Source organism: Thamnophis elegans, chromosome 2 (genome assembly GCF_009769535.1).
Source record: "Thamnophis elegans isolate rThaEle1 chromosome 2, rThaEle1.pri, whole genome shotgun sequence".
NCBI classification, from domain to species: Eukaryota; Metazoa; Chordata; class Lepidosauria; order Squamata; family Colubridae; genus Thamnophis; species Thamnophis elegans.
In genome coordinates, this window is record NC_045542.1 from 109,866,027 (window position 1) to 109,893,933 (window position 27,907).

The 27,907-nt window shown below is 37.6% G+C and overlaps 1 protein-coding gene across 1 annotated transcript; it reads right to left on the bottom strand.

The window, feature by feature from the left end:
* Nucleotides 1-3,967: 3,967 nt before the first annotated feature.
* ACAD9 (acyl-CoA dehydrogenase family member 9) lies at nt 3,968-26,880 on the bottom strand. Its single transcript, XM_032211215.1, has 18 exons — nt 26,697-26,880; nt 21,106-21,199; nt 20,145-20,246; nt 18,741-18,847; nt 17,995-18,095; nt 16,463-16,541; nt 15,907-16,081; nt 14,534-14,607; nt 14,284-14,359; nt 13,209-13,279; nt 12,842-12,961; nt 11,025-11,153; nt 10,748-10,827; nt 9,110-9,230; nt 7,860-7,937; nt 7,421-7,549; nt 6,087-6,159; nt 3,968-4,228 (listed from the first exon to the last, which is right to left on the bottom strand). The coding sequence occupies exons 1-18, from the start codon at nt 26,820-26,822 to the stop codon at nt 4,128-4,130; spliced, it is 1,836 nt and encodes a 611-aa protein (XP_032067106.1). The 5' UTR covers nt 26,823-26,880; the 3' UTR covers nt 3,968-4,127.
* Between the last annotated feature and the right edge of the window lie 1,027 nt (nt 26,881-27,907).

A 27,907-nucleotide genomic window follows, 5' to 3' on the forward strand; every position in this document is an offset into this window, starting at 1 on the left:
GGAACAGAATATGGGGCTAAATGTTAGTACACTTACATTTAGTGTATTATGTAGCCTTGTTGCTACTAATTTTTTTATTTTTATAGTATCCCAGATTTATTCTCGGTCTAATTCAAGAAATATGACAGAAATTCTATTAAAAGTTAATTAGAATTGAATGAGTTAACAGAATTGTTATTCAGATGTAAGAATCTGATTGATACTCTTCTTACAATGTCTCTTCTGTGTCATTGTTCAACTGGTGCATCTGAACAAAAGAGCCCACGATACAAGCATCTTTTAATACTGCTCTGAAAGTTCATCGGTGCTGTCCAGCAACAGAGCTTATTTCTAGTGGACCCAAAGCCAGCTGCCAAATGGCTCGGCTTCAAGGTCTTCTGAAGGATAAACCAGTCAAGATATCTTGGAGGATGCAGGTAAACCTTAGATCAGGTTTTTGAATAGTTTTAAAACTTTAATCTGCAGAGTTTTAACGTTTTAAATAACATTTCTATTTAACTTTTTATAATCTGACTCACTCCTCTTACAGGGGAGATGGGCAGCATAAAAAATAAATAATCTATTACTGAAAAATTACAAACTTTTTATAAGCAGCTGTTTCCACTGTGTTCCCATTTGTGTCTTGTTTTGAATAATATGCTGCATATGGATTTCATGTGTTTGACAAAATATTTTGTTTCTATCAATACCAGTGAGGATGCTCAAAATTTCTAATTCAAAATATTTTTATCATCATTGCCTGCTGAAAGAGTCCAAAGATGTTGCAGATCTATATTGTACGGCTATAATCTTCTAACATATTTACCGTATTTTTTGGAGTATAAGACGCACCTTTTTCCCTCAAAAAAGAGGCTGAAAATCTGGGTGTGTCTTATACACTGAATACAGCATTTTTTTGCCTCCCCAAACCCTGCCCCTTCACCAAAATGGCCATGCATAACTTGTAGGAAGCTTTCAGAGAGCTCCTGGGAGCTGGGGAGGGCAGCAATGAGGAAAAATGGGCCGTTTTTTGCTCAATTTTGCCCCCTCCCCCCCCAGCTGCCAGGAGCATTCTATAAGCTTTCTAATGCCCTTTTTTTGATAAAAATGGGCCGTTTTTTTTGCTCATTTTTGCTCCCCCCCCCCTCCGGAACACTCTACAAACCTAAGGGCTATTCCAGCCCTGTTTTGAAAAAAAAAACAGCCTGTTTTTGCAAAATATGAGCCATTTTTGGGAGGTTTGCAGAGTGCAAAACTTTTTTTTAATTTGCTTCTTCAAAACTTTGGTGAGTCTTATACTCCAAAAAATACAGTAGTTTTTTTTGCTGAAGCTGTTGAAGGAAAAGTTAATTAAGCAGCATTCTTGTAAATCCCAATCTTTCTCATTTTAGCCTCTTCCAGTTTTGGGAGTTTTAGATAAAATGGAAGAGAGCCGTCGCTGTAAAGGATTTGTTCCTGGTGGTGACATTCACCGAAGCTTGATGTCAAACCACAATATCCCGTGCTATGACAGGGCACACAATGCATTTAAAACTCTGAAAGGAGAAGATTTCAGGTGCGTCTCCCTACAGATCAGTAAATGACAAAAAAAATCTTTAAAAGTGTTTACTGAATGCATACGATCTTGAGTTACAAAGAGAAAGGATGTAGTCAAGGGATCACTACAAGAAGAGAAGAAATTTAAAATGTAACCCACTTAGCATCCAAGGTAAGATACGCTGGTCTAATGTGATGGTCCACGTAATTTATTCAGATGAGGATCCCAAGGCCAGGCTTTCTTGGTGACCATGAATCTTGAATATTTCGTATCCTGCAGTGTTGAAGCAGGCTTTTCTTTATTCTTTTTCTATTGAAACACACATGCACGTTCTATATACCCCTTTTATTCTAAATCATTATATAAGGAGATACTCAGTCATCCCAGGTCATGGTTGTCCCAGAGGTGCTTTTTCAAGAGGCAGCTGGATTTTCTGGTTTTTCTTTGAAGACCTTTCGCTTCTCATCCAAGAAACTTTTTCAGCTCTGAGTGAATGGTGGGAAAGGAAGGATTTATACGCCTTGCCGACAGCTGGTCATTTGGATTCTTGTAGAGTTGTTTCACGCCCATTTGCACTTCTCAGGTGACCCTGATGAGACAGATAAACCTCCAGGTGGCCTTAACTATTTGCTAAAAGAATGCAAATGACTAGTTGTCTGCAAGGAGTATAATCCTTCCATTCCCCACCATCCAGTCAGAGCTGAAGAAGCTTCTTGGATGAGAAGTGAAAACATCTTCAAAGAAAAACCAGAAAGTCCAGTTGCCTCTTGAAAAAGCACCTTTGGGATGAAATCATTGTATTTGTGATTGGAAAAATAAGTTTTCTCTATGGACTTTTTGCTGAAAATGAAGAAAACTTCTGATTTACAGGTTTGATAATTAGAAAGGGAAGAATATGGAAAAGGGAAACCATTATGAGTCAAGATGACACAGTGATTAGAGTGCAGTTGTGCAGACAACTACTAGTGGCTGCAGCTTGCAATTTGGCAGTTAGAATCTCAACAGGGTCAAGATTGATTCAGCCTTCCAACCTCCTGAGGTGGGTCAAATGAACACCCAGATTGTTGGGGCTATGCTGACTCTGTAAACTGATTAGAGAGGGCTGTAAAGCACTGTGAAGTGATATATAAGTCTAAGTGCTATTGCTATTATGTAATCTTAGAGGATAAAATATAAATGCATTTATGACTGTTGTATAGAAGATTGGAAGCCATGTGATATATATTCTTGATTCTTTTTTTTATCCCTTTTATTTCTTCCTTACTTACCACTTTTCTTCACTTTTATTTTTTATTTTATTTTTTAAAAAAAAGATTGCATAAAAAATCTTTAATAAAATTAATTTAAAAATGAGAAAGCTTTGACTGATGTAAAGATATCTTTTCTGGGAGAGAATTCACACCATCACTTCTCAAGCCAACACTTCATTTTGATTTAAGCCCATCCAAACCTGAATATTTAGCATTTTAATCACTTTTCAACATATGTTTCTTCTAGTCTAACCATTGAGTGCTTTTCCCCCAGACTAATTTGTCAGAATCGTTCATATCACTACAAGAGGTATCCCCCACAGGATTCACGTTTCAAGAAGCATGTCTCAGCAATGGATAAAACAGAGAATCCAGGTAATGTGGAAATGATATTGGTAGATAGTGTGCATGTAAAAGAGTTGGCCAAAGGTACTGTACTCTAGAAATGAACTGATATTTTATTTACAGATAGTCCTTGAGTTATGATGATAATTGGTACAGCAATTTATGTCAGTAAATGATGCGCCCGTTAAGTGCAATATCACGTGACCATAGCGATAGCAATCCGGACAGTCTCTATTGCAATTGTTGTGTGGACTGTTAAATGCTAAACCTCATTTGATCATAACTTGTGAGTTCCTATTGGTTTCCGACAAGCAAAGTTAATGGGAAACCAGGAGAAAGTGACAAGTCCCAGAAGGCTTGCAAGCAATCTGATGGACAGGTAAGCAGCTACGTAGTGCTGTGTGAATATGGCTGGGCTGGAGTTTGCCCAGCTGCTGTTGCCCGGTGGAACACGACCATGGGTAGGGGTGGCTGCTGCACGATGCAGAGGTTTACACACAAACGGGGGGGGGGAGAGAGGGGGGGGATATGCATGGACACTTGCACAACACTTGCATGCATGTGCACACACACACACACACACGAATGAATATGTGCGTGCATGGATACCTACACACACGCACACCAACACACACACGCAGACAGAGCGTGTATGTATTCATACCAAAAAAATCCATGAAAGAAAACATTGGGAATCCATATTTTTAGTATTGTACAGCAATCAGCTTAAAAACATGGCCTCACATCTGATCACAGATTGTACTTTCTAATGCTGAGGAGGGAAGGAGAGAGGGAGGGCGGAAGGGATGGATGGATGATAGATAGATGATAGTTTAATCATCAAGTGGAAGCAGGCTTATGTAATTTATTACTTTATTGTATTTTATAAAATTGCACTGTAAAATATGAAACGGTATAATCATGCATTTTGTCTCAGATCTAAGAATATACCCGAGGATCCAGTTGGAATACATTCAGTTAGTATGTTCTCTGGCTCTAGTAATATTTTTCAGCTTTCAGAAAGTCCTATTTAGGGGGTGCGAACAAATATAAGTTCTTTTTTCCAGCACCTGATTTGCCACTTTTTTAATGCTGTCATCCAGGTTTTCAGGAGAATCTAGAGATAATGGAAACAGAAACAATTGATCCTTTAAAGACACATCTAAATGAGAAACCAGACAAACTGCTGACCAGCTAGCAACAAGTGCATACAGGTAATCCTCAACTTACGACCACAATTGAGCCCAAATTTTATGTTTTTAAAGTGAACAATTTGTTAAGCGAGTCTTGTCTCATTTTATGACTTTCCTTGCCACATTTAAGTGAATTGTTGCAGTTGTTAAATTAGTAACCCGGTTGTTAAGTGAATCTGGTTTCCCCATTGACTTTGCACGTCAGAAGCTTGCAGAAGGGGATCACATGACCCTGGAACACTGCAACTGTCATAAATCTGAGTCGGTTTTCAAGCATTCAGATGTAAATCATGTGACCATGGGGATGTTGCAATGGTCATAAGTGTGAAAAAAGGCCAGGAGTTTTCGGTGCCATTGTAACTTTGAATGGTCACTAAATCAACTGTTGTAAGTCAAGGACTACCTGTATTCTTCATTAAGGGAAAGAATGAAAAACCTGCTTTGCCTGCCCTTCCTTAAGATATGTTAAAGGCAGGCTTTAGAAAGGGTGGCAGGTTTAGCAGGTTTGTTTTAGCAAGTATTTACTATTTTGTTGACACTTCAGAGGGGTGGCAATTATTTTATAGATTTATTTGATAAATTTAGATGAGTTACATACATGACTCCGGGAAGCTTACAAGTTAAAAATACACAAACTCAAAAACCAAAAAGCTTTAAAAACATTGAAACAATAAGAACCCGTTACAAAACATGATCTGTATCATAAACGCAAAGATTTGTCGCAGAGTTACTTTCCTATCAACTGTTGTAAGTGCGAGCAGTTGCCATATAAGATAGTTGCTAAACGAAAAATACCTGTATAAGCTTTTAGCAGACTCCACACGACTACTGACTCCCCAGGTGAGATGATAAGGCCATACTTATGGCCCCTTCTGGAAGGCTAAAAATAGAGCCAATCTGACTTCAGGGGAGAGGATGTTTCAGCGAGTGGGTGCCATGGCAGAAAAGCCTTTCCTGCTGGGTCCCATCAGATGACATTCCTTAGTGGATAGGGCCCAATAACATTGCCCCTGCTGCTAGACTTGATGGGATAGGTAGATGCAACTGGGGAAAGGCAGTCCCTCAGACCCAGTCCTCTGCCTTTGGGGGTCATTACCAACACCTTGGAAGCATACTGGTAATCAAGGAGACTTGGAGAGGAAAAGTGTAACATGTTTCATGTAGGTGCCCACACCACTGCTTGTGGCACAAGCTGAACTTTCTGGATGCTCTACAAGGGCAGCCCCATATACAGGAGGTTTCAGTAATCCATGCAGGAGCTGACCATATGAGCAATTACAAGCAGAGCTTCCCAATGAAGAATGGGGTCAACTGGTACACAACCTGAAGACGCCCAAAGGGTCTCCTAGGACTGTTAACTTCTCATTGAGCAGGAGTTGTGAGTCAAGAAGGACCCGCACAAGGTCTATGTGAGGAGGTGCCACCCATCTAGAACTAAAGACAGTAAGTTCCCAAACCCCAATGATCCTAAAACCTAAAATCACACAATTTTGTCAGATCTTGCCAGTACCTGGCCAACCTAGGCTCAGAAGTCGAGTAAGGTAAGATCTAGTTAAGTAATTGGATTGAAGATTTTCAGAGGGTATAAGATCAATAGGCCAGATCCAGATGTAAAAAAAAAACTGTAAAGAAGACAATACCAAGCCATCTCCAAAGAAATGGCCTCAAAATATCATGTCCGTGCCCATTAAATCACCAGGAACTTTTTTTTTAGTTGAAGGATTTTTAAAGATACTTTGTTACAACTAAAGCAGCAGTACTGAAGTCAGTTGTAACACTTACCTTTTTGTAATGATACTATTGTGTAATTATTCTCAAAACAAGCTTCGGTGCAGAAAATATTTGCAAGCATCACCTAGAAGTCAATTAAATTATTAGCAGTTTCAATTCTGTTCCTAAGTGTACTTCAAGAATTTAAATGTAATTATCAACTCCTAATATACGTGGTTTGGACACAAAACCAGTTTATTGAACTTTAGGTACACCGTATATCTGCTTATAGAAACCAACTTTCTCTCCCTCTTCCCCCACCTTCCCCACTTCACAGTGCCTCACAACTGAATAACTCAATGACTGACGTTTGAAAGATTAAAAGAAGAGTTTTTATATTAGTTGCTTGTATGATAATCAGAATCTAACAATAAATTCAAACCTGAATAAATTCTTTAACTTTTACACTTTGTTCAATGTTTGGTTTTGTAATCTGGCAATCAGTCTGAAATACTGGTTTTGTCCTTTAAAACATACAGATTTCAGTATCTAAATTCTAGAGCAGGGGTGTCACATTTGATTTCATCGAGGGCTGTATCAGTGTTGCATTTGACCTTGGAGAGCCAGGGTGGGGATGGCCAGCTCGACATCACTCGGGTCAGGTGCCTGTGGTCGCCTGAGCGCTCTACCAATGAAAATGGGCTCCCGAGATCCATTTTTGGCGAGAGCCTCCTGCAAACCTCTGCCAACAAAAATATAGTTGTTTTTGTTGGGAGAGGCACCATGGGCTGGTCCTTCGCTGTTTCCAGGGTGGCCCCATGGGTCAGATCTAAGTACCCCACGGGCCGAATCCAGCCCCCAGGCCTTGAGTTTGATACCCTGTTCTAGAGGAGGAATTATTTTGCTAATTCATTGTTAAAAGCCTATTGTGGCTCATCTACTAGTGAAGGGAGGATAATCAAATATAAGATTTGATTATATCAAATCTTATATTTGATATATAATATATTATATTTAATATATTATATTTGATACTTATAGACAGTAGTCATTTCTGTTTCGTCTACAACATCTCTGCGCAAACTTTGTACATGAAGTTCAATTTAGCTTTTCTTAATGATAAGGAAATTATCACGGATAAGCCAAAGTATTTTGAAATTATGCTAATGTTATGATGCACTGGAGAAATAAAGCAAGAATCTAATCTTTTTTAAAAATCATCTTGTCACATAAAGGGACAAGATAATTCATTTTTTAATTTCTTTTAAACTGCTGCAACTGGAAATATACATAAACTTTGTTCTTGGTTAAAAGTAAAAATAATCTGAATTTCTCCCTTCTGTCTGCTTTATTATACCGTCAAGTATATGTATTATTCATCACATTAAGATGTAAAACAAACTCACCTCATGATCATGATTATTCAAACCAATGCAGATAGATCGGCTAGCCCTGGATATGACTGCAGTCATTGCATATAAATTAATGACAATGTCTGCCACTTTTTTAAGAACCAGCTGCTCATCCACAATAGTCTAGTATTAAAGAAAACAGTAATAATCACTAGCCATCATGAGTTGTTATGCTTAAAAACAAATACAGTAATCATCATATCGCCATACTGGTATGTGGTTAGTGAAAAAAATTTCTGTAGGCTATATTAATTTTGAAATTGTCAGAGTATGGAAAACAACCACTGATTTACGTATATCCTAAGGTAGTGTTTTAGTGGAAGGAAACTTCAGACATTTAATTTGCCTAGATTAGTAGGATGTGACAACAAAAGAGTGAGAAGACAGATAAAAAAACCCCTCTGATTTATTATTCTGATCAGACCATGTTTACCTTGCCAAATCTCATTAGTAAATTTTCAACTGTCTTCCCAAAATCAAAGACGTTTTGTTCAAGCTTCGCAACACTTTCCTGCAAAGGAAAAAAAAGAATCTAGATACTATATATTTTCAATATATACTCAACTTGAGACATGGACATAAAGTACATATTGAGTACTTTAGTCATGACTGGGTGACTTTTTGCAGCCTTGAGTTTAATGGCTCATTTTATGCACACAATGTAGATGGCTATTCAAAATCAATATATTAAGAACATAATTGATCTTTTGTTGGTTTGTTGATTTTAATACAAGCGGCTCGTATTAAAAAGAGAAGGTAGAAGGAGAAACGTTAAATATGTTTAAAAAACCAAATTAATGCTTTGACATGATTTTTGCAATGAGGTTATCTTTTAAGTTTCAAACTTTTTGTTTTTGACAGTTATTTCCATTCTATTAGCAACCAAGAAAATATACTTGCTTTCTTAAATGCATGTAGGTTGAAGAACTCATGGGGGTCAGTGAAAATGACCCTCCTTAGCCAGTATAACTTTTATCAGCTTTATACCTGCAGCCAGTTGAAATATACATTTCAAATAATTGCTCCTTTTTTGAAGAAAACGGTATGTCTTATACTCCAAAAAATACTGTAACAGAATCAATGAAATATCAAGTGTACCATGCAAATCCGGTAGTCAACCATTTCCAGATTAAGATCCTGACTGAACTAACCCCAAAGTTCTTGCATTTAATGGTAACGTGACTCCAGGTAGCCAGGCTCAAAATTTCAAGAATAATTACAACTAATATATTTCCTAGATTGGTTAAACATGCCCTCCCCCCCCCAAAAAAAAATCACCAGAAGCTGCAAGGGATCATTTTTAAAAAGCGCCCTTCATAGTAAAAAGAGCTATCCCCCCTTTAATAAGGAACCACAGTAGCTAGACTGCACAGAATGGGGCAGTGTCACCAATAAAGGACTAAATGGGCCAACAGTCAAAATGCATTTTCTCAATCTTAGCAACTGTTAAGATGTATGAACTTCAATTCTAATAGCATTCCCTAGCTACCCTGCAGGCAGAGAATTTTGGAAATTAAGATCCACAGATCTTTAAATTGCCAAAGTTTGGAAAATATTAGTCTAAATTATGTAAAAATCAAACGTATTTTGTTTCCTAAATAATAAATGGAAGAATTTGGTATTGCGCTAAAAAGCCTGGAGGACTATAATATGTATATCATTTTTTCTATATGGTACACTTACTTTGAGACTGGGATGAACTACTCCCCCTTGTCCAATTACTCCTATGCTTGGAGGCTTGCCGCCAAACAGCCTGCTCATAACTAAATTCCACATCACTTTTACGTTTCTTTTCTTAAATTCCCTGCAGAAAAATAATTGCATTTATTTAAACGGTGTGCCTGTGTAATATCATGCATAATTGTCCTTTGCTTTTTCTTCACCTTAGTATCATTTTATTCAATATTCATTTCCCCCTGCTTTTCATTCCTCCAAACTGCTGCAGCCTTAGTTCACCCAGCGGGAGTGAGATGGAGGGCAGGGGGGAACCCTTGTCAGCTCAGGAGCAGCAATGTGACAAGGACTCTGCTCTTGTAAGGGTGGGGGAAGATAAAGACTCCTGCTATTCAGTGGTATTCAGTGGCAAGAAATAAAAATGCATCTTAATCTTCTACAAAACCTAAGGCAGCCCAAATGCAATGAATTAAAAGAAGTCAAATTGCCTTGGCTGCTTTCAAGTACCAGTGGTCTGTGAGCTGTGCTTTGTATACGCCTGGATTTACTTTAACCGTACCAACTACCTACCAAATTGATTTGGCTGTCCATCTTACACACAGTACATTATTCTGGATGGTTTACAATTATTAAGAAGAAAACATAACAAAAACTGTATGGAAAAAAATCCCCAGAAATGAAGTAACAATACAATAATTGAAATCATCTACAATAAATTCATAACGTAAACCACAGCTATGTTGGCCTCCTCTTACATTGTGGTCTGGATTAGAAAGATCACAGCCTTCATTTCTTAATCCTTGCAATATTTGCAAACATGATACAGGTAGTCCTTGACTTACAACCATTTGCTTAGTGACTGTTCAAAGTTACAACGGCTCTGGAAAAAAAGTGATTTATGACCATTTTTCACAGTTACAACTGTTGCACTTGCTGTGGTCATGAACTCAAAATTCATACTCTTGGCAACTATATTTATGTATTTTGGGATCACATTTTGGGATCTGCTGGCAAGCAAAGTCAATGGGGAAGCCAGATTCACTTAACAACGGTGGCAGAAAAGGTTATAAAATGGGGCCAAACTCGTTTAACAACTGTCTTGCTTAACAATGAAAAAGTTGGGCTCAATTGTTATAATTCAAGGACTACCTGTGTAGGTAAAAATTCTGACATATAAGTTACTGTGGTATCATCAGAAACTGAATTCTCATCTGCAGAATCGTTATCATATAAGCTACCCTGAGTTTCCTTGATTACACACTCTTTCTACTGAACTGATGCCAATTCACAGCATCAGTAGTTAAATGACCAATATTACAAACACCTTTTGTAGTTTTGATCAAGTCACAATTGGCTTCGCTTTAAAAGGAGAATATTTACAGCACAGGATTGAGATGAGGGGTCCTTGGTGCTCTCCGAGTTTGGCTGTGGCAGACTTTCATTATCCAAACTAGGTAACACCATCTGAGCTAGTAAGACTTATTTCAAAACTATCCTTCCAGAATAATACAAATGGAGCATTATTAAAATCATCCATTAATGCAAGAAAAAAAGCCCAAAGCATCCTTTTTCCTTTAGTGCTGTTCCTACTGAGCAATTTTTAATCCAGTATTAATTCATTTAATATTATTTCAAAAAATTACATACTTTATTTTTTCAGTTAAGATTTTGCCTGCATATTGTATGCCAGTCAAAGCAATATACATCCTCAAAACTTCATTTGTTCCCTGAAACAGAAACAAATATTTGAGCAATTTAAATCTGTATTAAAGTTAGTGCACTTAAATTTGTATGAAAGTGTTATTTCTGTCAACAGCTTGCAAAGTTACATTTAAATCTTGTACAAAGATTGAAAGTGCCTTACTGTTGTAAGACAGTGGAACAGTTGTTATGATGTGTTTTTTCTGAAGGCGTTCATATTTACCTCAAAAATCATAAGTATCCTACAATCCCGGAGATAGCGTTCATATGGGTAGTCTTTTATGTAGCCAAGGCCTCCAAGAATTTGTAGTGCTTCACTTACACAAACCCAAGCACCTTCTGAACTGAACACCTGCCCATGATTGTAAGAAAAAAAAACCCCTATTATTCTTATATTAGTGTTTTAAAACTTAGAAATATAAAAAGCACTTAAGTTTAAGTTACTATTAAATTTTGTCATGCTAGTGGGATAATGTCAAACCATATTTGGAATTATGAAAAACAGCAAGTTTTTTTTAAAAAAAAATGGGGATGGATTTATTAATAACTGCTGAACTCTACAGAACATAAAGATGTGAGCTATTAATTTATAAGAACAATTTTGTCTCTCGCAAGTGTTATTCATAATAAAAATGCTTACTTACGAACTAAGCAAACAGGATATGTATACTGAGTTATATGTGCCTATGGAATATATTGATTTTGTTTGTTTGCTTTTATTTTGCTTTCACCTGCTGAGTCGTGGTGGCACAGTAGTTAGATTGCAGTATTGCAGGTTATCTTTGCCCACTGCCATGTGTTTGATCAGAATTGACTCAGTCTTCCATCGTTCCAAGATCAGTAAAATGACGACCGAGACTATATGGGAATAATATGCTGAATCTGTAAATCACTTAAGTACTATGAAGTGGTATATGAGTCTAAGTGCTATTGCTATTTGAGATATTTATACTGCTAGAAATTATAGAATTCTCCAAATCTGATAATGCTATCTTTAGTGCCATTTGAAAAGCAATATTATCAGAACCAGAGTCAGTTTTCAATGTTCTCATAGAATGAATGTGCTCTGAGGCTCGGTGGCGCAGTGGTTAGAGTGCAGTTCTGCAGGCTTCTTCAGCTGCCAGCAATTTGGCAGATCGAATCTCAGCAGGCTCAAGGTTGACTCAGCCTTCCATCCTTACAAGGTGGGTAAAATGAGGACCCAGATTATTGGGAGCAATATGCTGACTCTGTAAACCACTTAGACAGGGCTGTAAAAGCTCTGTGAAGTGGTATATAAGTGTTATTGCTATACCTTCACATATACCAGAACACAAATAAAGCCAAACTAGTGGACATTTAAGATATGCAAAGTCCTCCTCCTCCCCAACTGAATTTGAGTAAATTTACCAGTGGTGAAATCTTTTTTTTTTTGGCCACCAGTTCTGTGGGCATGGCTTGGGGGTCATGTGACTGGATGGGCGTGGCCAACTGTTTTTCACTTTTTAAAGCATTTTTTCCTGCTGGTTCAGGAAAATAGACAGGAAAAATGCTTTAAAAGTAGGGGGCGGGGAGCTTCCAACAATCTCGTGGTTCACAGTTGCGCCGTGCAATCCTCGGAAGCTTTTTTTTTTACTACTGGTTCGCAGAACCAAGGGCAATCGTCCCTACCAGTTCGGCTGAACTGGAAGGATTTCACCCCTGAAATTTACATTAATTTGTGAAATACATTTCATTGATAATTTTTACAATCCTACCTGCGTTTGGGAATCTTTTTAAAATAGATGACTCACTGGGGTTTTATGATCAACTTATGATGTAGGCAAATCTTAGTTTCTGGGATTCAACTGTTTTCATTTCAGTTAGACTTACAGATGAGCAGTCACACCAAACGATAACTAATTTAATACAAGGTCTAACATTTAAGCAGCCAAACAAAAGTATTTAACTGGAATAGTGTGAAACAAAGAAAGGGGAAAATATATCACAGATTTCTTGTATTTGAACATTAGGAGAAATACGGTACTTCTAGCCTTATCCCAATATTTCAATAAAGCTTACTTTAACAATGGCAGCTTCAACCGAACAATCTGGGATTCCTGGCCTGTCCAACATTCCTGCAGTGAGATAGGCCATGCTTTCCATTACATAAGCTTTCTTAGCCATAAGGGCAAATTTATCCTGAAAGATTCATTTAAAAATATCAGTTATTTTTAAATATTCTGCATAAATTAAAAATAACATTAGAATTTCTTCCCAGTTTCAAGAAATGATTTAATACAATATTCTTAATAAACTTGCAATAATTCATTTTATTTACAATATTACCAATAAAGTCATGTTTTAAACCAGTACTGTCACAATTTGATATTGCTCAAAGCAGGTTAAATTCCTTAGCATTTCTCAAATAAAACAATTCCTTATTCACCTGAATTAATCCAAATTCACTCAGCTTCTTATTGAATTGTTTTCTTGTACAAGCATATTCTGCAGTCATTTCTTGAAAAAGTGAGAAAACAAGGCAACTGTATTAGGACTGAGTCTGAAAAGCAACATATTGTTTAAATGTGTCAACAAAAAGAAATTTAGAATTAAGGTAACAAATGAAACTAACTCATGGAAAATACTTACACTGAAATCCCAATTTAACATTTGCATCAGTTTGTGGCACCATCAGTGCAGTGTCAATTTTTATATTTAAACATTTGTACTGAGATCACTGATAGTAGTTGCATAATTTTACTGATGTGAAATATTACCACATTGTCTTAATGATTTCATGTAACATTTATTTCAAATACAAAAAAGAATGCTATGAACTTCAGGATATTTAAAGGCAAAGCTCATTTTAAACATTCATATTTATCTCAGTTGAAATAAAAAAGGTTTTCAATGGCTTGCACATATTTTTCTTCCAAACAGTTGTATGAAGTAAGTAAATAAATAATACTATTTTTGAGCTCAGGACACATAAAATTTGTAATATAATGTGTGCTCTATAACCAAAAAACCCTGTCTAATCATCTTAGGAAATAATTTCCAGAATATTGAATAAAAAGCAGATAATTGTTCCAAGTCCTCAAGTGATAGGTATTTATGAATCACTATAGCACAACACAAACTTGTTTCCCCTCCATTAAACTTTGTGATTTTCATTAAAAATTACATGTACAAGCAGCATGTATCAGGACATTCTGAGAAATTTTAGACAATGTTTCCAAACCACAATTCCCTTAAAACATCACTTTAACACCCCAGGGTTTACCTAGCCTACAAAGGTATCACAAACTTTCTTTCTAGCTAACACCTTTCTCAACATTGTAACTTGCTGCACTAATGAATAAAAATCTCAACTGACAACATAAAGATCAGCATGTAATTCCTAAAGAAACTACTATGTCAAAGAGATTAATAACCCAAACTAATATTATAAGGATAGAGCAGTAATCTTTGCACAAAAGGTCCTAACACAAGAACTTGGCAATCCAGAAGCTTAGCCTTACCAATCAGTTTCTTAAGCATTCCAGCAGAAGCACTGCCCATGCTAAATCTTCCACTGTTTAGAATATTCATTGCAACCTGAAATGCACACAGGAAAGGAAAAGTTTTTCTCTCATAGTTCCCTTTTATTGAAAACCAAAAGTCAACGTTATTCGTTTACCTGGAATTTTGGACAATTGATCATGCTACCTTATGAAATTCATTCTCTAATTAGGTCACAATGAAATGTACAACATTATCTCTACATCTTACCTTAAACCCTCCTCCAACTTCTCCAATAACATTCTCTATAGGAACTTTTGTATTTTCAAAGTGAACTTCACAAGCTGTAAGATTAAAAAGTATTCAACATTTTGCAATATCCTTGAACACATAAACGCAATTAAATCAAAAGACTTGAAGAAGATTTCAAGACTGGGAGTGAGGCCCAAGACTAATTATGGAGCTCACTATTCTAATTTCCAACTCTTCCCATTTTACAATTTAGACATAACCTATGGCTGTTGCCAGCAGGACAATTATATTTGAAAATTCCAATTAGACGTGGGTTCTCAATGTGGTGAATACTAGATATAAAAGGATTGAGATAATGAGAAGAGTTGTGTGTGTGCAATTCTATGACACCAGATGCTGTATCCTGTGTTCAGGACTAATTCCTTTATCAAAATGTGCTTTTTAAAGAATTCTAATGTAATATTTTGGATTATATTACATATTAACATAGTTACTATGAAAAAAGATGACCCCTGCTCTATAGAATAATATATTGATACAAAGTGTGCTAAGAGGTGGTGTCAAATTAGTTGTTCTAAACATTATTTGTGTAGAATGAATGCTACAAAAAAGTCCATTTCCTATCATGCTTATTCTCAATAGTAGGTAAAGGTAAAGTTAAAGGTTCCCCTCATATATATGTGCTAGTCGTTCCCGACTCTAGGGATCATTGCTCATCTCCGTTTCAAAGCTGAAGAGCCACTGCTGTCCAAAGACATCTCCGTGGTCATGTGGCTGGCATGACTAAATGTGGAAGGTGCACAGAATGCTGTTACCTTCCACCAAAGGCAGTTCCTATTTTTCTACTTTTTTCACATGCTTTCAAACTGCTAGGTAATGGGAGCTCACTCCATTACGTGGTGCTAGGGATTCGAACTGCCAAACTTCTGATTGACAAGCTCAGCGTCTTAGTCACTGAGCCATCGCATCCCTTCAATAGTAGGTATAATTGCACAAATCGTGAATTACATTGAGTTTCTGATACAATGTTATTTTCAGCAGGACAATGATCACAAAAGCAGATACAAATAAATGGCATATGAAATTCCACCATCTACCACTAACTTCAGTTAATGAAGGATACAGTTTACAGAAGAGGATAATGACAGTGGCATTTTACTTCGAAAATAATAAACTATTCTAAATGCAGATATGAAGTAAAAAATGGTGAATGCGATCATGCAACTAAATTTTTTCAGAAAATATATGCCTATGAATACTTCTTTGCCAATTAAAAAAAATGCCCAAGACGTTTTAGAAAAAGTTGTTGACAAAAGCATTGGAATTGCTTTTGAGGTTTAGTAAACAATTTGCACTTGTAAATTCCACAATAATGTGAATATAATTCTTACTATTAGATCCACGTATCCCCAGCTTATCCTCTGCTTTTCCATTAGTGATTCCACCAAAAGCTCTTTCTACAAGAAAAGCAGTAATTTTGTCTCTGAATTCACCATCTTTATCAACAACCTCAGTTTTTGCGAACACAGTAAAGATATCTGCAATACCACCATTGGATATCCATATCTGCAATTGAAAGAAAAGAACATATTTTATGTTCCACTCAGAAGAAACATGAACATTACTACACCAAATATGTATGAACTGATTGGCAGATGTTGTATCTTTAGTATTCATCCGTAGCATGCTTTCTGAAATAATCACCTAAGGGTGAATACAGATCTGACAAACTGGATTCAACTCTGGGAAATGAATCCTTTTTAAACACTAAATGGCTAGAAAGATCACACAAAAGAAAAGCCCCTTTGGAAAAAGCACTTGCTTTCTTATTAGGTTATTTTAGTGTTTGTGCAGCTCACTTTTTTTGTAAAAAGGCTGATCTCATCCAGCTAGCTTTCTCTTTAGAAATTGGTTAAATTGACATTGACAAAATAGCCCGTTCTGTACCTTTGAACCATTTAATAGGTAATGCTTTTCATCTTCACTCAAAGTGGCTCTGGTCTGAATGGATGCAGCGTCACTTCCACTGAAATACAGGTAAATTAGGAAAATGGGATTTGCTAGCTACTGAACTCAAAATCCTTTCCTTCCCCAGAGAAATCTAAATCTGAAAAGGCTACGTATTATTATGCTTCCAAACATTTAAAATAATTTCTTAAAATGGTTCTTAAATTGCTCCTTTGTGTAACAACAAATGGGAACCTAATGTTTGCTTAAAGCAGCGTACACCCACTAGAAAGACAGGCAAACAAATCTGTATCGAAAGATGGTCATGCAGCATAAGTGGCAACAGCTTCTCCACCTTGCCTGATGCTTCCACCCACAGAAGAAAACTAGCCAGCTTTGCTCCCTGGAATTTGTTGTCAGGACTTCATAACTCACATGAGGGGGTTTCTCAGAATGGGACATGGTGGCCTGCATTCATTGCAAACTCCCTATGCCTTGCTCTGTAATGTGGGCTTGTAATATGCCTTTGTGACTGTCCTGGCCATTTGCAATAAAAAGCAGCTTACAAACTTTCCGGATCATCTATCAGCTAGTTTTGGAGAAACTGACATGGGGAAGAGACCATTAGCTCCCCTGGAGGGGATGCAGGACGGCAACATTTCTCCTGTTTCCCTTTCAGGCTCTTGCTTTTATCATTCGACAAGCAAGGAGCTTCTGTTTAGCCTCACCCTCATGATTCCAGAAGAGCCTGCTTCCCGAACCTGTCTAGTCTTTTTTTCCCCTTTCAAACTAAGTATAAGTCAGTCTTCCCATTTAAAAGGCACAATAATCATGTGCATGCCCTCTGGCTTCTCTCTCAAATGTTTCTCATGTTGGAGCAATTCCAGTAAGAAAAATGTAATTACTTATACAGACATGGTTCATTCAGATTCAAAGAACAGATTAAAAACACAGGAAGAATTACAGGTAGTCCTCCACTTACAAGAGTTTGTTTAGTGACCGTTTAAGGTTATAAGGACACTGAAAAAAGTGACTTACTGTGTTTCCCTAAAAATAAGACCCGGTCTTATTTTCTTTTAGGCCCCAAAATAAACATTAGGGCTTATTTTCGGGCGGTGTCTTACTTTTTTTTAGTGCTGCTGCTGTGAGGTAGAGGGGGGAAAGCTGCCTGATGCACACAATGGCTTGCTTCAGGACCCCCATGGTTCCACACCCCAACAACTGCTTCATGGCAGCAGCACCGGCAGCCACGTTAAGCAGGAGTCCACATGGCGGCTGGTGCACTGCTTCCGGCACCAATGTGGTACCAGCGCAGGAGGCCAGCGATGCAGTCAGGCCATCCATGCTCCAACCACTGCCTTGCCTCATGGCAGCGCCCCACTTTTTCTTGCATCTCTTGGCCTCTTATGGTGCCACCCTGGAAGAAGAGGGCCGCTGCAGCCAGTTCTTGATTGGAAATTTTTCCCATCGGGGATCAATCTCATATGTAGATAAATTTAGTTTTTTAATGATTTTGTTAAAAAAAATGCTACCTTCCTGGTTCTGTAAGGCAAAATGCTGCAATGTGCTCTCCAGAGGCCAGTTTAGGTAGATACTTTTTCTTCTGTTCTTCAGTGCCTGCAATCAGGAGCCCCTGCCAACGGCAAACAAATAAACCAACCAGTCAGGGAAGCATTTGAATTATAGGTATTGAGATCATAGAAACGAACTATTCCCGAGGGCCTGTCATTCCAGGAAGTGATATTTCGAGTGTCATGGCTTCATGCACTGCAGGTTTTCCTAAACTAGCACAACACCTGTTTCTAGAAATTATGAAATGAAAGGGCCATTGATGTGATGACCGTTTAGTTAGGTAATGAAAGCAATTGTATGAAGAGCTAACATAAAGTCTTCAGAAAACTGTAAGAATTAGTACATACTAAAATTTAAAAGTTCAATGTATTTATCTAAATTGAATTATGTCCATGCTGCTTTTGTTTTAGCCTAATAGTTATTTACACAAATTCCTCTCAATGTTTCGAAAAATAGTGTGTGTGTTTGTGTGTGTATGGAGAGAGAGAGAGGGAGAGAGAGAGATTGATTGATTTATGGATCGCCAACATGATCGCCAATGTCCGATGACGGATACAAAGAAGTCTCTCTCTCTCTCTGTGTGTATGTATGTGTGTAGTGTATATAATGTATATGTATATTATTTTTTATCTTCTCCAGATTTGAAACATTGACTTTTACGACATTAGATAAACACAAATTAATACATTAATAAAGGAAAAATTACCTTTAGCCCTATAGCCTGATGAGCTGCCAAAGTTACGGCAATGGCTCCATCTTGAGAAGTTATTTCTCCTAGACGGGCATACATTGTATTTGAAAGACCAAGGCCACCTGAAAAAGATTTGGTCAAACAAAAGAAATTTGTCTACAACACAAAAATTAAATAAATTTGCTTTGTGGTTTTAAAAAATCTTTTAAATCAATTGAGATCTTTTTTTCTAAAACTTTGTGTTTATAAAAGCAAAGGAAAAAAAATCATTGACTCTGTTTGGGACTGCCAAATACAGTGTTTCAGTTCTAGCCTTAGTCTTTGCACCTGTCGGCAGCTCTTTAAAACTGTAAATCTTCTCCTGAGATTGACAGGAAAAATGTATATCCTATATAATTGTGAATAAGTAAACATTTTAGCTCCAACCCTTCCTCACCACATATACACCCCCCAATTGTGCTTGGCTTATCTCCAGATGGGCTAATCCATGAGTGTATACGACAATACTTTTTAAAAGTGTCTGTCTGTCCCTCTCTCCCTCCCTCATTGATAATCCATTGATTACTTATTAGTAAGCCAATTGTAGAACTTTAAAAAATTGGGTTGTCCACAGGTGGCATATTTTTATGGTATTTTGCTTCAAAATCTGGAGATTGGTTTATCCACAGATGGTTTTATATGCAAGTATATATGGCACTTCTTTTAAAGAGAAGGCAGAAAAGTTCTGTCTTCCTGTCTCAATAAACTCCAAAGCACTGTTCTGCAACTGAATCTTACACAAAGCTTAGTCTTTTTCCTTAAGCACCTAAACAGAAATATAGCCAACTTTCTGTCCACAAAGTCCACAGTTGTTTTTCATAAATATTTTTAAACCTGTTTTCATTTTGTTTCACCAATATAAAGCAACTCTACATAGAGTTTTCTGTTCATACACCTGTCATGAAGACTCTAAAGCCTTATTGTATAATCGTGCTTTCCTTACCAGCTATGAAATAGAACTACTGTATCCACCAATGCTTTGTAAGTCTAAAGGTCTAGGCAAGAGGCAAAAAAATGTGGAACATCTTATGATTGTATATGCTAATTTATGTAACAATGTATTAAGCGGTTTCCAGAAAGAATCATGTTTTTTTGAACCATGTGACTAGTAATAACAACTGTAAGTGAAAATGTCAACTTTACTAGAGCCAAAATACCACAGAGAAACAAGCACTACTACATCAGCTCAAACACAGATAGAAAATTTAAATCTACAAGGAAACAAAAATATTTTCATTTCCCAAGTCTTGGAGGTAAATCAATACAGGAGGAAATTAAAATAAAAAATAAAATATGTAAATATGTGTAAACAAATGTGTAAATGATCAAAGTATTTCTTGATCCAAAAGAGAGAGAAAAAACCCATTCACTTTCACTCACCATATTCCTCGGGTATCTGCATGCCAAAAAGGCCCAGGCTCTTCAGCCCATTAAGAGTTTCTTGTGGAATTTTAGCATCTTCATCAATTTTCTTAGAATCCACTAATGAACATAAGAAAACTATAATAACTGATCGATAATTAGATAACTCAAGAGTTAAGTTATTTGAGCAAACAATCACAACCGAAGCAAGCTGGTTCATTCTATTCTACTGACTTAAACTTAGTTATGAAGTTAGCAAAAGATTTAGGATGGGCCTAGTCATTTTTATGGCCCCTTTGGCTATCTCTCTCTGGATCACATGAGGTCAATAGGAAATTAGAAATCAAATGTAAATAAAATGTAACACGTATTCTTAGCGGTAGCAGCTAATCAAAGCCATATAATTTGCGACTTTTTATAAAGTGGTAACATTAACATTGAGCAGAATTAAGCTCCGCTTATTGGTTCAGCCCTCCACAACAGTCCCACTTTCTTATATGGCTCTTTGGGAAAGTTAATTGCCCATCCCTGATTTATTATACTTTCTTTTGTTTTAGCATTATTTCTCTAGCTATTCACAACCATTCTGGTTTCCATATTTCAGGTAAACCTAGGAGAACATGAAGGAACTTTTCTCTTGGGTAAAAATAAACCTCAAAAATTAAAAATGTGTCCCAGAATGCCATCAGTAAACATTTGAAACAATGTTTCAAGCACGCAGAGAATAAAGGAGGGAAAAAAAATAACTTTTTCAAAAAAAGTACAAATGAAGGTTCCAGCACAGCATTAACAAAACCCCTTAGTATGATTCTTGCTATTTTCACTTTTTGCTAAAAAAAAAACAAAAACAAAAAAAAAAACAAATAAGCAACCTTGGACATTTCCTTGTTAGTATTATATTTCATTTTTATATTTCGCACGATGAAAAGCCTTTCAGAAAAAGATTTTAAAAAGTCCCGAGAAGGGTATAAAAGTGTACCTTCTTCCTGGAAGAATTTTTCCACGGGTGCTACGAAGTCATTGATTTCTTGCAATTCTTCATTACTAATTTCAGGATAAGGAAAAACTTCCTTCTGAAATGACAGATTTTAATGATACATTTTTTTGTAAAAATAAAGTTGTTTATGGTGTTCAAAGAAATGGGCAGGGCCATTTAGGTGTTTGTGTTCAGTTTCCTGCCAGTCAGCTGATGGCAGGGCATTCTATGGCATATTCCTCATGGCAGCCCTAAGCTTCTCTGGCCCCGTGTGGGGTCTGATCTAAAGTATATCAGCTTAAAGAAATGTTGACTGTACTCTGAACCCCTACTCTGGCACAGCAATGAAGCAGGAGTCTGCCTGTGTGGGCATGGTGAAGAGAGATTGGGAGTGAAATGTCTTCTTTTGTGTCAGCTTTTGTCTCCAACAAAAGCAATTTGTTGGAGAAGGCTTGGGCAAATGTGAATGGACGGATTTGGGTAAGTGGGTGCCTGAGATGGAAGCTTCAGCCTGTTTTCAAACTGATCAAGTGACAGGTTGCTAGTGGAGAGGTACTCTATTCTGGTAACTCCTCACATGGTCTATTTCTGAACAATGCCTATCACTTTCCTCAAAATGCAATTGACAATCTGCCAGTCCACCAGCCTTCTGTAAGATTGAGAAACCTCTATTTCCAAATAGCCCACTTGACAGTTTGATGGGAAAGGAAGGATGTGGACTAAAGCTCCCAGGAGTGCTGCAGTCTACACACCCACAAGCTGGCCTATCTTTGGATAGAGATATACCAATATTGCAAAAGACTAGTACACAGTTTTATTATTCTACAGTTTTACTATTCTGCTTGGGCTAGAAGGAGAAACTAGCAGAACTCCTGTTAATTTCACCTCTCCTCCCAAATATCTAAAACTAGATAAGTGTCAGACTCTGCTAGTGATTGTAATGCCAAGAAATATGCTATAAAGCATAGGAAATGGCATTGCTTCTTGTCATGGAAGTGAAACATGCAGATGAATCCTACAGCTCTGAAAGATTTTACTTACCAGACCTATACAGAAGATGAATAATTTGGGTGATAAGACAGAATAGCATATAGTTGCTATGGAGTTTAAATGCCTCCCCCAAACCCTACAAGCAGCACCAATTTCTGGAGATGGCATACAAGGAGTGCTAAAACCACGAGAGCACCCACACAGAACTCAAATTATCCGCACAATGATACCACTGTTAGTATGAAAAGTTTCTGAAAGTTTCAAAAGAATTAACAAATGTATACATTCAATGTTCTTTTCCCAGTGAAGATTGTTTTAGTGCCAAATCTCGGACAAAAGCCTTATTGAAACAAACCTTGAAAGCCACAAACAAGATGGAACAGAACTGATCTATTCTTTCCTTCAGTAGGTATATTCCTCAATTATAACTACGGAGATCTGAATACAGCAATGATTCTAATTGGTGCCGGGTGTTTCTAAAATCTTTTTGAAAGGCTACATAATTGCTTAGACCAAGCTGGCCACTAATGTGATATTACACAGAAAGACTGAGAAATACTTAAAAGTACTTTGTAGACCTTTGCTTCAAGAAGTGATTTTTGCCTGGGCTCAGAAATTAAGCCGAGTCAGCCTTGCTTAGTATCTGAATAGAAGATTACAGGGGAATACCAGGATTTAATACCGTATTATGCTGGGAAGGCAAAAAATTGAAGGAAACAATAGCAAACATTTTGTACCATTGCAAGAAAATATGCTTCGAGTTTAGCAAGCTCACTAAGCCAATGTTTAGATTTTGGTATAGAAATATCCTTCCAGGAATATGGAATTGCCTTTTTTTACAACAATTCAAACACCAGTTCTTCAAAACTTGAGAGCACCAATTTTTAGAAGATAGTTTGATAATACATTAATATATTGACCCTTAATTTCCCTGCAGGAACCCAATTTTCTATAAGTAGTAATATCTAACTCAAAAGAAAATTACTAACAAAGGATAATGTTTGTAGACACCTACAAAATTACAAGCCAACTGAAGCCCTTCAAAATGTCCTAAGTAAACTAAAAGACCCAGCAGTCCCAGAAGAAAAAACAGGAATCATTTACACATATAGTATAATGACGGCAACAGCCACTATGCAGAACAAACAAGCAGAAGACTGGCAGAACGCATCCATGAAAACCAACTAGTGGTCAGAAGACACGATGAAAACTTTTTAATTTATCTACACATGAAGTGACTTAACCATAGTTTCAATTGGGAAACTGACCACCCTAAACTAAGTCAAGTCCAAATGCTAGGGAAGTTTTAGAAACCTAGCACTCTGACAAATTAACCATCAATAGACACATAGACATAAACAACTATATACTATGCAAGCTAAAAAGGGAACAAAAAGACCCCAAATACTTCCCCATCTGCAATCGGCACTCAATTGAGCATAGATTCATGATTAACATCAGACCAACAATGAAGTAAACAATATCCCCAGTCAAGGAACTACCAAACATTAAATAGCCCAGCCAAAGAACCTCTAGGACACACTTCAGTACTGACCGCGCAAGCCACTAGACCAGAACATAAACTGAGAGCAAACCCTACGCTGTTCTAGTCCTGATGATGTTATCTAATTTGGGTAATGAAATAAATGTCTGCAAGAAAACAATCAAGCTCAGAGAGCACCAAAGCCCCATCATAAGAAAGTTAAACTGTGCACTAGGATTCCTTCTGATTTATTCATCTTGTGCATAGAAAGTAGGACAAGTAAAAATTTTAAACATTCATTGTACAGCGTACAATAAATCCCTCTCCATTTTCTCCCCTTATGGTGGACTAACCAAATTTTTAAACAGCATAAAGCAACTAATGTTCCTTAAAATCCAAAGCCACCAATTGTATAATATGGGCTACTCCAATTCTCTATTCCAAAGTTCTTATCATTGTAAAAAAATTTCTAAACCATGTTACTGTATATTTATTAAATTTATATTTGTTTATTTATTATTTATTACATTTATATACCACCCAACTCTTTCACCATAAAAACAGGAGTAAACATAGAGGTCCTTAATATCATTTTATCTGCTTAATACAATAACACAAATTGAAATGTTCTTATCCATCAGATAAAGTGTATTCCTGGGGATTGGCTAATGCTAATGCTAAAGGATGTTGGAGCAGCAGGTTTTTCAAGTCTCTCCTCACTCAGTTGATGCATACCATTTCTGGAAATATTGCCTAAAGACTGGGAGTCCATGTATCACAATAAACACTGCTGCTCTGTGGCAAAATTGACACTTGCTCCATAATATACACTCAATTATTTTCTCCAATTCACTCCCATCTTCCAAACGAGAAGATAACTTCACGCTCTATTAGCAAATGAATGGCAAATGTGCATAGATGTATTTAGCAAAAAAATATACAAACAGTGAAAGATACGAGTTCAGGTTCATATAACAGGAACCCTCAACTGTCAATTCATAGAAGTGGTCTCCAACCTTTCCGGATTGGTGGACCCGGCGGAGGGGAGGGGATGGTTCCATGTGCACATGCATACTATAGTTTCATTTGCACAAGTGATGGCTGCGTGCACCTGCTGTTCATATAGTTTCATGGACAAGTGTGTTCACAAGCCACTTGCACAAGTGGAGCTGTGTGTATGCATGGTCAACAACGAAGCCCAACAACATAGGGCTTTAAACATTTCTACAGAAATGACGTTTCTACAGAAATATTCAAAACGTATTTTTATTGCATAATGTTGCTGTCAATCTTTGCATAAAGTTTATTTGTTTATTCATTTCAATATATTTATAGGTAGTCTTCAGTGAACTACTACTTGTTCAGTGACCATTCAAAGTTACAAAGGCATTGAATGACTGGTACTTATGACTGGTCCTCAGAGTTGTGGCTGTCTGAGAACTTCAGCAGTTACATCATTGCAATTCAGAAACTTGGCAACCTGCTCGTACTTACGATGGTTACAGAACCCTGCAGTCACATAATCACCATTTGCAATCTTTCTTGCCAGCTTTCCACAAGAAAAATCAATGAAGCTGGCAGAAAATGGTGCAAGTCGTTCTAATCAGTGCTTCTCTTCCCACTGCTTTTTCTCCAAGGAATCTGGCTGCAAGGTATGGGATGCCAAAGATGCATCCAGCTATAGCATCCACCTATCGCATCACCACCTGAACTCCATAGCATATGTCTGCTTATGCCTGGTGTCAAAGCAGGCACCTGTACGCTCTCCTGCATCCTATATTAGCCATTCCTATCCTAGCTGTTATCTTAGCCTTCCCATACCAAAACTTACTTGCTCACTGGCCTGCTTGTGAGTCACCTGGGAATTGCAACTTCCTGCCAGTTCCTCATTGACTTTACTTGTTGGAGCTGGCAAGAAGTTGTGAGGAAATCCATGCTTAAAAAACATGATCCTCATTTGATGATGGCAAAAGGGACTTGTGATTACCATCGTTAAGTGATGTGGCTACTTGACATTATGCTTTATGACTGTATCAGTCATAAATGGACAGCAATGCTAATTCCAATCCCAACCGCCATTGTTAGAGAAAGACTATCTGTATTTATCTATTTACTTATTTTTATTTATTATTGAACCATTACTGGTTAATAAATTGACTTGGAAAACCTAAACATTAGCACCCTCTGGTCTGCCCTCTGAATGGATTCTAATAAAAATAATCACAAAATTGTACACATGGATCCTTCCCTTCCCAAACATAGCTTCAGTTTATTCATTTCAAGTTTCTGCCATCTCCAACATCTACATGTAGTCCTCAACTTACGGCCACAATTGATCCCAAAATTTATGTTGCTAAATGAGAAATTTGTTAATTGACTTTTGCCCATTTTGCAACTTTTCTTGCCACATTTCCTAAATAAATAACTGCAGTTGTTAAAATAGTAACACAGTTGTAAACCTGATTTCCTCATTTACTTTGTGAGAAGGTTGCAAAAGCTGATCACAAGACCACAGGACACTGCAACCGTCATAAGCGTGAGACAGCTATGAAGTATCCGAACGTAAATCATGTGATCATAAGTGTGAAAAAGTCATGTTACTTTTTTCAGTGCATTAACTTCAAACGGCCACTAGCCGAACTGTTGTAAAGTGAAGACTACCTGTACAGAGATACAGCCTAAAATTATAGTTTGAGATTTGAATTTGAGATGAAACACCAGAGAAGGAAAGGCTTTTTTTCTTCTTCTAACTTTAACTTGAGAATCCCAAAGATGGTTTTTCAAGAGGCAATTGGACTTTCTGATTTTTCTCTGAAGATGTTTCTCTTCTCATCCAAGAAGCTCCTTCATCGTTTGGGTGAGAACCGAAATGTCTTCAGAGAAAAATAAGAAAGGCCAGTTGCCTCTTGAAATAAAGCACCTTTGGGACAACCATGATGACCTGGATGACAAAGAATCCCCATAGACATCTAACTTGAGAAACACCACCCGACCCGCAGTTAAAAAGCAGATCCCTGCTTCGCCAAGCGATTCCTGAGATGCTAGAAACCTGGATCCTCCCTTAAATCCCAAGGTCGCCACACCCAGCCCAGCGAAACCGCGAAACTTTCGGCGGTCTCACCTCTTGGAAGTTCCCCATGAAAAGCTCCTTGACAAAAGCCGGCCGAGGGCAGCCGGTGCGAAACAGCCTGGCTCCGGGCGGGAGCGCCGTTCGCGCCGCCCGCAAAAGTAGAGCGAGTCCACTCATGTCTCCGGCAAGCAGCTCCTTCTCTTCGCACCGGCGACGAGGAAACGACCGGCGCACGTTGATGACGCAACGTCGAATGGGCCGTCCCAAGGCAGTGCGGTGTGCGAAGAGGCGGTGGGAAGCCGCGCCAAGTTCAGACGTCTAGTTAGAGCTAATGTGCAAAAGGTCACCGAACCTGTTCGGATGGGAAGGGATCCAGGGCAGCTTCAGGGTGGCGTGGAAATGAATCCTGATTTTGGATCTACAGCGGTTGATTTTGACGTTTGCTGCAAAACTTTTTGGAGGCTTCTCGGCTCCAGCTCATTTTAGCTGTTAAAGAGTCGTAGAACAGCTGTCCCGTGGCATATTAACAATAGCACTTAGACTTGTATACCGCTTCACAGCCCCCTCTAAGCCTATTGCCCTGTCTATTCAGCTTGTCTCGAAGCATTCTGTATGTTTGATCTTTATTTTTTAACTACATTTTCTCACGCCCCTCCCCTGCCGGAACTGGGGATCGTGATATTCTGTATTTACATTTGCACTAACGCCGACGCCTTTCTCGCGCCATTTGGTTTTATGTTTTCAGTGTTCGTTTTGTGCTGTTTTATTTATGTGTTGAATTTCCTAATAGTAGATTAAAACAACAACAACAAAGGAACAGCCTGAGCGATCTTGCTTTTTATCTCTTCCAAAAATAAACAAACAAACAAACAAATAAATGTAAGGCTTATAGTAAAGTTAGGTCTGCTTTGGACTGTTATGTATTGGATCAGGGCTTTTACAACCCTATCTAAACAGTTTACAGAGTCAGTATCCAACAATCTGGGTCCTCAGTCAATCTTGAACTGGTGAGAATCAAACTTTGGCAGTTGGCAGAATTAGCCTGCAATACTGCATTCTAATCACTGCACCGCCATGCCTTTCATGACCATTTTTCATGCAATCATTGCACATTCCCATGGTCATGTGATCAAAATTCAGACTTTTGGGAACTGTCTCATTTATGACGATTGCAGTGGCCTGGGCTCATATCATCTTTTGCAACCTTCTGACAAGCAAAGTCAGTAGGGAAGCCACATTCTCTTTATGACTGCAGTGATTCA